At 53.7% G+C, this 13,643-nt stretch overlaps 2 protein-coding genes across 2 annotated transcripts in view; one reads left to right on the top strand and one right to left on the bottom strand.

Annotated features, from left to right (window-relative positions):
* Nucleotides 1-792, top strand: part of SLC30A3 (solute carrier family 30 (zinc transporter), member 3) — an 8,744-nt gene extending 7,952 nt beyond the window's left edge. The window contains exon 9 of the mRNA XM_010840629.1: nt 1-792. Coding sequence (XP_010838931.1) covers nt 1-122 — 122 coding nt within the window. The 3' untranslated portion in view covers nt 123-792.
* A 10,230-nt stretch (nt 793-11,022) lies between these two features.
* Nucleotides 11,023-13,643, bottom strand: part of CAD (carbamoyl-phosphate synthetase 2, aspartate transcarbamylase, and dihydroorotase) — a 21,953-nt gene continuing 19,332 nt past the window's right edge. The window contains 8 exon segments of the mRNA XM_010840694.1: nt 11,023-11,405; nt 11,517-11,611; nt 11,794-11,895; nt 11,997-12,152; nt 12,367-12,492; nt 12,677-12,889; nt 13,405-13,479; nt 13,590-13,643. Of these exon segments, the coding sequence (XP_010838996.1) occupies nt 11,303-11,405; nt 11,517-11,611; nt 11,794-11,895; nt 11,997-12,152; nt 12,367-12,492; nt 12,677-12,889; nt 13,405-13,479; nt 13,590-13,643 (924 nt within the window). The 3' untranslated portion in view covers nt 11,023-11,302.

Below are 13,643 nucleotides of genomic sequence, written 5' to 3'. Positions count from 1 at the left end.
TAGCTGAAGCTACATCCCGGCTCCACTCCCGGTTTGGATTCTCCAGCTGTACCCTGCAGGTCGAGCAATACCAGCCTGAGATGGCCCAGTGCTTGCGCTGCCAGGAGCCCCCCCAAGCCTGAGCCCCGGCCCCAGCCATACCCCACTGCCAGGCCCAGGCTCTGCCCTGGACTCTCCTGCTTCCCTGCTCACGGAGAAGAGACAGAGCTTGGCCCGCACCCTTCCCCTCTCCCCTGCTTCCACCTACCACCTGCCCCCCCAGCCCCAGTGGGCAAGACCAAAGTGTGTGTGTCAGGGAGTAGGCCAGAGTCAGGCTGAGCAGGGAAATCAGTGCAGTGGTGGTGGGGGTGGGTAGAAGTCCTATGGTTCCCACTCCCCATGGTCTGGGGAATCCCCAGTGTCCTTTCTGTGCAGTTCATTTGTCTGCGTGGCAGCCTGGCTGGCTGGGGGCAACTGCCTGTCTGTGTGCTGTCCATGTGCCTATGCCTGGGGGAGGTCAGCAGGGGCCCCCTCCCCATGTGGCCCTCGCTCTGTCTATGCAGGAGCCCCAAAGCCCGCACTTTGTCCGTGTGTTCTAGCCCTGTGGTTCTGTGTCTGTGTGTGTTTCTTGGTGCTGTGGCCTGTGTGTCTCTGTGCCTTGCGTGGCTGTGCTGTGATCTTTATGAGTCTGCACCATCCGTGTGTCTGTGTGGGATTCTGTCTGTCCATCCTTCTGTTGGTGCTGTGCCCTCGGCTGTCCCAGAGAGAGGGAGACTCCGCCGAAGCTCCGCCAATAAACTTGTGTCAACTGCACCTCTCAGCCCTGTGCCGACTCCTCGGGAGGGGGACGTAGAATCTGTCATCTGGGAACTGAGGGAATCCCTCGTCCAGAGTGACCTTGCACAGCCCCCCGCCCCCTTCCCAGCGCCTCCACCCTCAAAGATCTGTTGCAATGCCGTGTAGGCCAAAACCCCCCAGTCTCTTTACTATCTTCCCTTACTTGGCAGCATGGAATCTGGGTCCTTGACACAGGGGGACACCCACACATTCTGAGCTTGGTTGTAGGAGAAAGCCAGATGGCGAGGGCCAGGAGATCCCAGAGAGTCATTCTGACAGGGGAGGCTGGCGGGCCAGAAGCTGTGGCCATGTCGGGGAGTGATTGGACCACAGTGCTGACCTGGCTGTGTGCTCAAGCTGTGGGAGGTGCTGGGGAGCAGCCCCCAGTCCTGGCTGCCCTAACTCTGACTCCCAGCAACCAACTCGAGTCCAGGTTTAAGCTGGGGACCCCAAGGACCTCATTCATCACTACCCTTCCTTTGCCTTAAGAATCACGTATTTTGACAGATTTGACCTTAAAAGTCAGTCTCATTAAGGGATTGTTCATTTTCTCTTTAAAAAAAAAAAAATCAAACTCTATACTTTGATTTTGATCTAGAGCAAGAGTCCACTAGCCTTCCCATCCTAGGTTGATATAAATTCCAACCTGCAGCTGAGACCTGGAGCAATTTCATTAGCCCATGTATATTTCTCAAAGGCTTCTCCCCCACAATGGAAATATCTTTATTATTAAGTTATCTTGATTTTTCACAATCAGGAAAGCAATCCACGTTTGCTTTAAAAACCTATCAAAAGAGGGACTTCCCTGACGGTCCAGTGGTTAGGACTCTGCACGTCCACTGCAGGTGCACCGGTTCCATCCCTGGCTGGGGAACTAAGATCCCACAATCCATGTGACCCAGTCCAAAATCAAAACCTATCAGAGGAAAATGTATACAGTGAATGCTTCCCATAAAATCTTACTCCCAGGGAGAATGGAGTCTGGAGTTTGGAGTCTGCTCACATTTTCTCATCTTCTACAAGAACATAAAAGGATTACTTTACAGTGAGAACATGTAACCTGCTTCTGTGATTCAGCTGTCCATCTGGGTGCATCTTTCCAAGTCAGTACACAGAGATTTCATCATTCATTTTAAGGTGTGGCCTTTGGACCCATTGAAGATAGGCCTCTTCACTCTGCTCTCCAGCTGCGGGCTTTGGACCAGCCTGGGTGAATTGTTCACTGCTGGCCGGCTAGCCTGAGTCGAGCATGGGAGGATGGGCTGGCAGTCCATCACACTTGGCGCCAAGGCTGCCCCAGCTGCAGTCTATGCTTTGCTAGTTCCTGATACTTTCTCATTTTACGACTCATTGACTATAGGCCCCAAGTGACAGGATGGGGGTGGGGAAGAGGGAGGAAATGAAGAGCGGAGAAAACGAGGACTAGATTTTTACACTAGGAACAGCCTTAAACAGCAGCCCCGCCCTATATGTACCAGGCTGAGTCCCCTTGCAGGGGAGGGGACAGACCTCACACAGAAAGCAATCCATCTCAGCCCCCCACCCATCCACTCCTGCAAAACAGAGGAAGAGAAAACGGAGGCTCAGAGAGGGAATGGGACTTACACAAGGTCACCCAGCAAGTGACTGGGGCAGGTGCAGAGCCTGGGCTCTCGCTCGCTCCCATCCAGGCCCTTGGAAGCTCTCACCCAGTTGAGTTTCTCAGGAAAACTCTTGCCCACTCCCTCCCAGCAACCTGCTGCTGCTAGTTCGCCCATCCTGGCACTCTGCGCTCAGACCCCTTGGTTCTGCCTCCGCCTTCTGCTCATACTCTGGTCACTGGTAACCCCGCTGCATTCCAGCTTTCCTAATTACTGAAAGAGGGGTGATGTGACGTTGTGGGTGTGAGTGTGCCTGGTATAGAGAGGGCATGGAGGAAAAGATTATCTTTTGTGTGGAATCTGAGAATCAGGGGGAGGATTTCAGGGCAAAGGGTGACCTGGCACCCTGACAGCGGAGACAGGAGCCCGCATTTATTGAGCTTATCCTTGGTGCCAGGCACTGCAAGGCAGAAAGTGTGATCTGTGCTTTATAGATGGAGAAACTGAGGCTGACCCTGCCCGTGCAGCTAGTCACTGTCAGAGTGACTGTGCTGGCTGCACTAAGTGCCCAGCCCTTTTCCACACCACCCTGCCTTTCCACCCCCCTCCTCCAGGCATTGCTTTGTCGGGGACAGGGAAGGACAGACAATCAGGAGCATTTGCCCATTTGTAGGGCACTCCCAAGGGAGTCCAGGAAATCCTTATCTGCAGGAGCTGCCTGTCCTCCCGATTATCTCCCCAACCCACCTCTCCACTCACTTACCCAGCAGGCCCATTCCTCTCGGTGTCCTTCCTTGATGATAAAAATGAATGGTGGAGGAAGAGGTGAGGAGAAAGGGCTGGGGAGGGGCGGGGACCAAGGGGAGGCTTGAGGAAGAGCAAAGCAGAGGAGGGGCCATCCGTCAGCCCAGCCCTGGCAGCTCTTTACACGGCTGGTTAATAATACCAGGGGAGGAGAGGGGAGAGGGCCCCTCTGGAGGCCCAGAGGGACCAGGAACAAGGGAGAACCAGAGGAATAGGAGGTGGACCGGAGGGTTCGAGTGCCGTTGTAGGAGAATTCGAGAGAGGCCAAGGAGCTAGAAGGAAAAACCAGAGTGGGAGGCGGTGGGTTGAAGGGCCTCATGCTTCGGAGACACGAGGGGGATGTGGGTGGTGGTGGGGGGGGTGGGGGGCGGCGGGATCGGGGCAGCTGGGCTGGCCCTGTCCTCACAGAGCTGCTCACCTGGGGGCAGCCGGACCAGCTGGCCGCAGGCGGGACCAGGCCTTCCTGTCTGAGGGGCAAGGGCTGAGGACTCAGGGAGCAGGGGGCAGCCTGTCTGTGGCCAAGAGCAAGCTCAGAGTGATAAAGGGTGTTCTCCTCCCTCCGGCGACCCTGCTGCCCCTTCCAGCACTTCCCTAAGATGTGGGCCCACCCTGGCTGCCTTGAGCCACGCTGTCTGTAACAAAAGAGGGAGCAGCATCCCCCTGTGGCCTGTGGTAGCAGCCCAGGCAGCCGGAAGATTCTGGAGGGACTGGCAGGATCCCAAGTCATGCTGGGAAGACCCCTGCCCCTCTTCCTGGCAGATTCCCCCACCTCTGTGGGGAACTGCTTACGGAGTTCCTTTTATGGTTTTTTAGGGGATTTTGGGGGTTTGTTCTTTTTTTGGGGCCACACCATGCAGTTTGCTGGATCTGAGTTCCCCAACCAAGAATGGAATCTGGTCTCAGTAGTGAAAATGCCAAGTCCTAATCACTAGGCCAAACAGGGAATTCCCTAGAGAATTTCTTTTATATTTGAAAGACTTTTCCTCCCCAACTGCGAGAGCTCCCTGGGCCTCCCTGTCCCAGCTCTGAACCCCCAGACCATCCCCATGAGCACCTGATCAACACCTTCCAAAGGGTGCTGGGCAGTTCCCAAGTGCCCGTGGAGCAGAGCCTGGGTCTACACATGCAGCCCTAATCTCAAAGGCTCCCGCAAAGTGGGTCCTGTTGGCAGGACAGGTGAGAGAGAGTTGGGTGGGGAGCATGGGGAGGAGGAGGGGCCAAGGGCTGCCAGAGCCTGAGTCCCAGGCCTGCAGCTGCACTCCCCACCCTCCCTCTGCCCCAGCCCTCCTCCCGCTGCCCTCTGGCTATAGCATCTGCAGCCCCTTGTGTGGGTGGTGCTCACTCAGAGGACAAATCTCCTCTTGTCTGGGCTGAACTTCTGCACCTGGCACCAACCTAGAGGCCATGGTGGCCACCCTGGGCCACCCTCACACCTCACCCGTGGGCTGTTCCTGGCCTCTCCTCATGAGCTAGAACTCCCAGTCCCTCTGTTACCAAGCTCCTACTTGCTCGAGGCACAACAGGCCAATAAAATTGAGCAATGAATTGCTGGGTCAGGAAATAGCGACTTTACTTGGAAAGTCGAAGACTGAGAAGGTGGTGGGCTGGCGTCCCAAGGAACCATCACACTGGAGTTAGAATTGGGTCGTGTTTACTGTTTATGGCTGTGCCACATGGGGTGTGGGGTCTGAGCTCCTTGGGGATAGGGCCCACGCCTGTCCCTTGTGTTGACCACTAGACTGCCAGAGAAGTCCCTCTGACTTCTTCTGTCCTAAAAGGGGAGGACACGTGGTTGGTTGTTACAGACTTCTTGGTGCTGGAATCTTTTGTTCTTGGCAGCTGTTTAGGTAGCTCTGGTCACAGTGTTCCTATAAACCTCCAACAAGACAAATATTATTCTCTGTTCTGCAACTTTTTATCTCTGTGTGAATGGAAAAGTGTTAAACCTTTAAAGATCAGAACCTTGAGACTATCCTGTGTATTTTAGGCTATAGGCAACCTTCTTAATTTGTAGCAAAGGTAATATATGTGTATTAGTCGCTCAGTGGTGTCCGACTCTTTGTGAGTCCATTGACTGTAGCCCACCAGGCTTCTCTGTCCATGGAATTCTCCAGGCAAGAATATTGGAGTGGGTTGCTGTGCCCTTCTCCAGGGGATCTTCTGGACCCAGGGACTGAACCCAGGTATCCCGCATTGCAGACAGATTCTTTACAGTTTGAGCTACCCAGGAAGCCCCAGAAGCAAAGGTAATAATTAAAAAAAAATAAAATTAAAACAAGCAAATGACAACCCAGATCCTCCTGGAAGATTTTATGGTTAATTCCTAAGTTAATTCTCCTCACAATTGGAGAAAAGTGCGACAGCCTCTGCCATCCTAGTCTAGAGCTATGCTCCTGAGGGAGACTGTAGGCTCAGGGTGTGGACGGGTTTCCTTTCTTAAAGGAAAAAAAAAAAAATCTTCCTGGACTAGAACACGAAAGCTCTGTGTAGGTGATCTCCAGGTGCACCCCTTTTGAGTTTTCTTCTCTCCTCTGGTACCGTGCTCATGGCACCTGGTCCCAGGGTTTACTGCCTGACTTTCTCTAACCCAAACAGTCAGAGCATCCATTTCCATTCTCTGATTCCCTTTGGCTCAACCAAGACAGGCTAAAAATTTTTAAAGGACTGTCGCCAAAAAGCCTAGGGAGGAACGAAAGAGAACCAAATCCAGGAAATAAAAGACAGTTAGAGCTTCCCCAAATAAGCAGGTTTTCAGACATTAACAACAGCAAACTTGCCTTTCCCTGACCTTGGAGTCTGCCCAGAGATCACCTCCTGGCTCCCTTGCATCTCGCCCACCTCTGCACCAGAGCAGGGTGAGATCTGGACCCGGTTGCACAGGATTTCTGAGAGGAGTGGCAAGGGGCTGAGGTTGCCTGGTAGATTGATAACAGCCCCTGAGGGAAGGCACTGCTTTCCTCGTGTTCGTCTCCCCAGCACCAAGCTCACAGCCTGGCACCCGAACTGATAGATGGAAGGAGGGGGAAGGAATGGGCGTGGGGTCAATACAAAGCCAGTAAAGTGCCCTCTTAGTCCTCAGGCAGGCCCCCATCTCTGTCTCAGCAAGCCCGTGCCTTACAGGCTGACTCCGCAGGATAAATTTGCAGCACAATTTTGTTGTTGTTCCATAGCTAAGTCGTGTTTGACTGTTTGCAACCCCATGGACTGCAGCATGCCAGGCTTCCGGGTCCTTCACCATCTCCAGGAGTTTGCTCAAACTCATGTCCATTGAGTCGGTGATGCCAACCAACCATCTCATCCTCTGCCACCTCCTTCTCCTTGGTGAGAAGGGAGTGGCAGAGGATGGTAAACAATCCTTATCTGCCCCTTCTCCTGTGGTGGCAACTAATCAGGTGCCTTCAAGAAGGAAGTAATTGATATTTCTAGAAAGGGTCGTCCAGGGTGGGTGGGGTGCCATGGCCCGGCCTGGACACTGTGTCCCCACAACCCTACCACAAACTCATCGTGTCTAGCTTCCCCGAGCCCAAGGTGATGACCCATTAATTAATCTCCTGAGGATCCATCACAACTTTCCCAGCCTTTTCTAGACTTTCAGGTCCTAATTCCAAGATCTTTTATCCTTTGGCAAACAACCTCAGCTTCTAAGCCAGTCCCTCACTAAGCCCACGAACTTGGTGTCTCACCTTCTTCCCACAGAGCATCAGAGTAATAACTCTTGTGATTAAGTCCATGCCTCAGATTTCATTCTCTGTGGTCTCCTGCAGAATCTGTCCACACCTCTCTGCATGCCTAACATGCCTGAAATCCTGGGCCTCTCTGAGAGCTTTCTCCTGAGTTCTTCTCCATCCTTTCTGAGATTCAGGTTTTAGCTGATTGCTTTTGCTCCCATTCTCTTGGTGAACTAATACAGAGGCACATATTTAAAGAGTTTTCATTATCTTTATGTTGATGATTCTGTCATCAACAAATGTTACTTAAGCACCAACTATGTGCTCAATACTTTACTAGGTGCTTGGTGCTTGGGGTATATTAGTAACATCCATGTTCTCACGTATGTGTGCGCACTCAGTCATGTCCACTCTGCAACCCCGTGGACTGTAGCCTGCCAGGCTCTTCTGTCCTTGGAATTTTCCAGGCAAGAATACTAGAGTGGGTTGCCATTTCCTACTCCAGGGAATCTTCCCCACCCAGGGATTGAACCTACAGCTCTTGCTCCTCCTTCATTGGAAGGTGAATTCTTTACCACTGCACCAGCTGAGAAGCCTGCTGTTGTTATCACGTATAAATAACACAAGTGACCTCTGTCGCACTTGATCCAATTCCCCAGCTTTGTTACGGACGTGACATCTCCATACAGATGTCCCACAGCAGCTGAACAGTATTGTGCCCGAGCAGAATTCACCTGTCCCCACTCTAAGCTGGCTCCCTGTCTACACCCATCCCTGTTCTCCCAATCCCAAGATCCTGCAACACATCCTAACTGGACTCACTGATGATGGAATGGCTCCTACCCCCGTCTCTTCCAGGTGCTGCCTCCAGACTAGTCTTCCTAATGCACTCCGTCTCAGCCCTGCACCATCACCAGCACTGTCCCCCACAGTCCACAGGATGTTGTTACAGAATTACAGACATGTATCAATGGGCTTCCCCTGTGACTCAGATGGAAAAGAATCTGCTTGCAATGCGGGAGATCTAGGTTTGATCCCTGAGTTAGGAAGATCCCCTGAATGGAATGGCAACCCATTCTGTATTCTGGCCTGGAGAATTCCATGGACAGGGAAACCTGTCAGGCTACAGTCCATGGGATCACAAAGAGTCTGACATGGCTGAGTGACTGTCACTTCACTTCACTGATGCTACACTAACAACTTGCAATCCGCATGTCACTGGGAACTTCCAACTCTACCCTTTCAACTTAGAGCCTTGGGGCACCGACTGACTTGCCTAGGGCTGCAGGTCATTAGTGAAACGTGGCAGGAATGGGATGAAGATGGTCTAAGTTGAATACCTGTTATGAGAGGATTTCCTTCTTCACTGCAATAGGGAAGAATTTGGGGAAATGATTTTGCAAGGAAAAAAGGGAATACATTAGGTTAGACCTGTTTTTCACAGAGGTATGTATTTAAAGAGTTCATCCAAGAGTAAGTGTAAGTAAAAAAAGAATGTTAATATTTGTAAAGTGCTAGAATAGTGTTTGGAGAAGGCAATGGCACCCCACTCCAGTACTCTTACCTGGAGAATCCCATGGACGGAGGAGCCTGGTGGGCTGCAGTCCATGGGGTCGCTCAGAGTCAGACACAACTGAACAAATTCACTTTCACGTACTGGAGAAGGAAATGGCAACCCACTCCAGTGTTCTTGCCTGGAGAATCCCAGGGATGGGGGAGCCTGGTGGGCTGCCGTCTATAGGGTCCCACAGAGTTGGGCAGGACTGAAGCAACTTAGCAGCAGCAGCAGCAGAACAGTGTTTGGCACATAACTAGAGCCGTGTTTATTTCTCTTTTTTTAAGGAATAGATCAAATCACTTAAGACTCTCAGGAGGAAAGGAGACTAGGAAACTTCATTTTTTAAAGCCTTATATGGTTAATGCCAATCACCTGGAGCACATGAGGTTGCTTCTTGATGGACATGAAATAGGCTCAGGCATGAGTGTTCTGTTTAAAGGTCTGTTTTTGTTTCTTAATGATAGCCTCTTTTTACTTCCCAGTGTCATAAGAGCTCCCTTCTGGTTGGAGGGGGAAAGAAGTGTATTCAGCTTGGAGCTGTGTTATGATTAGGAGAGCCAAAGGGAGGGGCAGAACACTTCCACCACTTAGCGCTGAGTGGAGTGTGTGCCGCTTGGCAGCAAACACTGCTTCTACTGAGGACGAGCTGCACTGCGTCCTGTGGGAATCTGTGTGTGACAGAGTCCCCAGGACTTGGGAAAATAATCTCTGATTTCTTCGAATAGCCTACAAAGGGTAATGGAAGTTCTCGAAAGGAGTAGAAGCATTCTAAAACGGATACTCTCCTTTCCAACCAACCAGGTCCTCCAGGTACCCTGGGGAGAACTTGTCAGGGTCAGGGGTTTCAAGAGCCTGGGAAGGGTTAACATTAGGGGGACTGGAGACAGCTCAGTGCCCCAGACAAGCAGATGGTGTTACAGCCAGTCCTATCCTTCTTCAAACAGTGCCCATGGCTGTAAACTCCTATTTATGTGGTAATCTACCTGCAAACCTCTCAGTCTGGCTCATCAGACTCTTGACTCTTGACACTACGGAGCAGAAGGGTTCTGCTGGGTCCAGGTATGTTCTCTCACCGTACTGCAGACACAGAACTGCCACTGCTACATTCAAGAAAGTAAGATTCCTCACCCTCCTCCCATCCACCTGCCAAAGCTTGCCCCTTCCCTCAGGAACCAGCCCGAACCCCAGCTCCGTGGGCCTTCCTGACTCCAGGACACCTGGGCTGGTGTCCCTTCTGAGAACCAGCTTGCCACACATGCCTTAGACTTGTTCTCTGGGAGCTTAGATTTGTGTGACTTGTCTCTCCTATTGCCTTTGGATGCCCTGGAAGCCTGAAATAACTTTTTCCTTTTTATTAGAAAAGTGGGTTTGAAGTCAAGTGGTCCTGATATATGACTACAAGCGATGTGACTTTGGTCAAGTCACCTTTTCTAAGTATGTCTGCATCTGTAAATGGTTGGAAGTTTAGCATAGGATTAAATGACAAGGTGGAAAAATTCCTGCTTATGCTACGTTTTCAAAAAATGAGTTCTGTCTCCTTTTCCCATCTCTGAAACTTGCTAATCGCTCTTTTCCCAAAGCAGGTTCTTCCTGAACATTAGCAGTTTGGACCATCATGTGCCAATTCAATCTGTAGAAGTCGTTGGATGCCTCACTATCTAAGAGGCCTCAAAGTTGAGGGTGATAACCTTGTTTGTCCTTATACTCCCACTGCACATGGTGCTTTGTACCCAGAGGATGCTAAGTTAGCCTGTTGGATCCAGAAATTTCTCTAATGCTACTGAAGTTAATGGAATGGAACAATTCACACACTTCCCCACCCCCCAGCCCAGGGTTCCCCAGCCAAAGGGCGCCTCAGCATCCCTGACCTGGTCCAGCCTAAAAAATCCAGCGAGGTGGTCTCCCAGGGAGAGTAGGTTGTGGGGGCAGGCTGGGGTTGGAGGTTGAGGGGGTGTGTGTGGTGCTCCTCCCAGGGATGGCAGCTGAGGTTCTGAGGATGCAATGGTCACCTGAGCCCCTGAGGAGAGGACTGACCACAGCAGAGGAGAATAAAGGCTTTCAGCAGGGGCTCCCAGACTCCTGGTCATGGACCAGGACCTTCCTGACTAGTGGCATTAAAGTACACAGTAAATGCAATAAGCTTGAATCATCCTGAAACTGTCCCCACCCCCCACCCCTGCTATGGGAAAACTGTCTTCCACGAAATCGGTGATCCCTGGTGCCAAGAAGGTTGGGGACCGCTGGCCTAGAGAAGAATGAACCTCACCATCAGGGCCCAGACTCCCAGCCCTCCATTCCCCATGACTCATGCACCTGAATGGAGGAAAGAGGGCCAGACGTGGATCAGTGGAGTGTGCTCCTCAGTGGAACACAGGCCTCGGCAGCACCAAGAGAACGGCATGTTCCTGCCCAGAACCTCCAAGAGCCACCACTCTGAAAATGGGGTCTGCCTGCTTCCCTGGCCAGAACAGGGGCTTGCCCAGCAAGGTGCTCTTGTATTTGAGAAACTCTTCTCATTTTCTAGAAGAAAGCTCTGCCTATTGGACTTAGCATCCTCTGCTAAAGCCAGGATACATTCAAGGAAGCGAGAAGCAGAGGCAGCTCAGCTGCTTTATTAAGTCAGTGAAAAAGTAACTATACAGATTTGAGGTGCGAGAAGGGAGATGCGCCGACTGGGCCCCAACCCCTGAGGCCCTACCTCCATGCTAGATGGCTCCAGTCCAGTCCAGGGTCTGAAGCGTGGTCCCCACATGTGTGCATCTGAGCACAAAGCCATCTGGATGCCCCAGAGCAGCTACTCGGGGTGCAGCCACTGTGGAGGGCGAGAGCTCCCATGCCCAGCAGCTGGGCCTGAGCAGAGGCTGAGGGGTTGGGCCCTAGAAGCGGCCCAGCACGGTGGCCAACAGAGCCATGCGGATGTACATGCCGTTCTCTGCCTGGCGGAAGTAGGCTGCTCGGGGGTCTGAGTCCACCTCCACACTGCAAGAGAAGGCAGAGTTACTGCCCGGCCCAAGACAGCCTGAACGGGACTGAGTGTAGGCCCCCGCCCCCGTGCCCCCAAGCACAGCCCCAATCTTGATGCCACGTCACCTGATCTCATTGACACGGGGCATTGGGTGCATCACCACCATCTTCTTCTTGGCCCGGGTCATGATGTGCGGAGTGAGGATGAACTGGCCGAAGCACTGCGGGCAGGGAGGGGCCCCGTAAGCACCTCAGGGCCGCGGTGGCTACGAGCCCATGGAGCCTGGTCCCCCACCACCAGTCCCTGGAGGCACTTATTACAAACGAGGGGCCCAGCCTTCCTGGCTGCTAGTCTGGAATGCCAGCAGCTACCCCGGGCTGCTCGTCCCCGCTTCGCACTTACTGCTTCATACTCCTGGGTGGAGCCGAAGCGCTCCTTCTGGATGCGTGTCATGTAGAGTACATCGGTGTCAGGCAGCGCCTCCTCGATGCTCTCAAATTCCTCCTAGACGGTGAGGCCCGGCCAGGGTGAGCGCAGTGCCTGCACTGACCGCCCAACACAGGTCCCTCCCCACCCCCACCACGGGAAGCCTCCCAGGGCCTGACCTGCTTGGTGCCACGGGAGGCCACGAAGGCCCGCACGTCAGGGGGCATGCGCAGGCTTGGGGGCGCCACGTAGCGCAGGCTGACACGGTACTGGGTGAGCAGGCAGGCCAGCGAATGCACTGTGCGGCCATGCTTCAGGTCGCCCACCATCGTGATCTGGGTGGGGAGTTGGTGGGGGTTGGTGGCAGCCCGTCACCAGGAGGGCCCCCAGACTGAGCACACTCCTCACCCCCATTTTGAAGCTTTCAGCCTCAGGACCAGAATGGAAGCCTCCTTGATGCAACAGGCTCTGAAATGCAGAAACTGCTTCCCACCTGCCTCCCTCTCCAGACTGTCCAGGGCAGGCCTCCGAGCCCCCCTGCACTCTTACCGTCATGCCATTGACCGTCCCAAGCTCCTCCCGGATGGTGAAGATGTCCAGCAAGGCCTGGGTAGGGTGCTCTCCAACCCCGTCCCCTGCGTTGATCACTGGCCTCCGGCAGTGCTTGGCTGCCAGCTGTGACACGGGGACAAGGAAGGAGAATCCTTTCTTCTGAATCTCAGGGACCCCCACTCCCTGCCACAGTCCCACTTCTCCTGGGTCCCCTCACCCATCTGGCCCTACCCGAGACCTGCAGTTACAGGCAGTGTCTGCAGGTCCCGCCCAATCGATCCTGCCCTGGCACAGAGGCTGGCCTCACCTCCACTGCCCCGGGCTGGGGGTGCCGCAGCACAACGACATCAGCGTAGCAGCTCATGGTCTGCACCGAGTCAGCCAGGGACTCGCCCTTCTGGACGGAGGACGTGGCTTCGGAGAAGCTGAGCACAGCGCCCCCGAGCCGGGCCATGGCTGCTGCAAAGGAGCTGCTGGTCCGTGTGCTCACCTCGTAGAACATGGAGGCCATCACCTTCCCCTGGGAGGCAAGATGCGTGTGCGTGTGTAGCTGTGTCCATCCCGGGGAGCATGTGGGGCTGCTGCCTGCTTCCTCAATTGTGCTAGAGGGGTGCCGAGAAAACCCTTCCCCCAAACCTCCCTGTGTCCCGTTGGGGCCCTGGCATCTCCAACAGTGTGTTCCTGTGAGCTAAAGGTCTGCCTCCAAAAAGCTACTGTTAAGCATCTGAATCAGACGTTTGTTCTCTGGGAGAGGAAATACCCAGTTCTCTCCCACGAAGACATCAGTATCAACCAAGGGACTGGGTTACTGGGCCCGTGTGCTGGTACTCAGGGCTCGCAGGGCAGCTGCATACGGATCAGAGGAGGGCCACCACAGAGGCGGCCTACAGAAGCAGGACCATCAGAGCAGGGCTTACCTATGGAGGGTGCGGACTCCCATGGGGGAACCCAAGGTGGGGGAGGGAGACCCCTCTGACTACTTTTGGAACCCTGCCCACTGGGGCTGCATCCTTAGCCCACAGCCCTGACCCTGACCTTGAGGATGTCGAGGCTCCGCTCCTTCTGTACCATCATGCGCAGCGTGTGTGCCACGTTGAACAGGTGAGACATCTGAGAAAGATCCCGAGTCAGCTGGAAAGGGTGTGGCCTCCAGGGCTCCTGGCCCCAGCTCTCCAGATCCTCACAGCTCTGGGTGGCCCCCTCCTCCCTCCCCCAGGCACCTGATCCTTGGTGAACTGCTGGACGGACAGGATATGTTGGCCCACTAGTGAGTG

Source organism: Bison bison, unplaced genomic scaffold (assembly GCF_000754665.1).
Source record: "Bison bison bison isolate TAMUID 2011002044 unplaced genomic scaffold, Bison_UMD1.0 scf7180017864145, whole genome shotgun sequence".
NCBI lineage: Eukaryota > Metazoa > Chordata > Mammalia > Artiodactyla > Bovidae > Bison > Bison bison.
The sequence above is the reverse complement of the archived record's forward strand: the minus strand, read 5'-3'. Positions and strand labels throughout refer to the sequence as shown.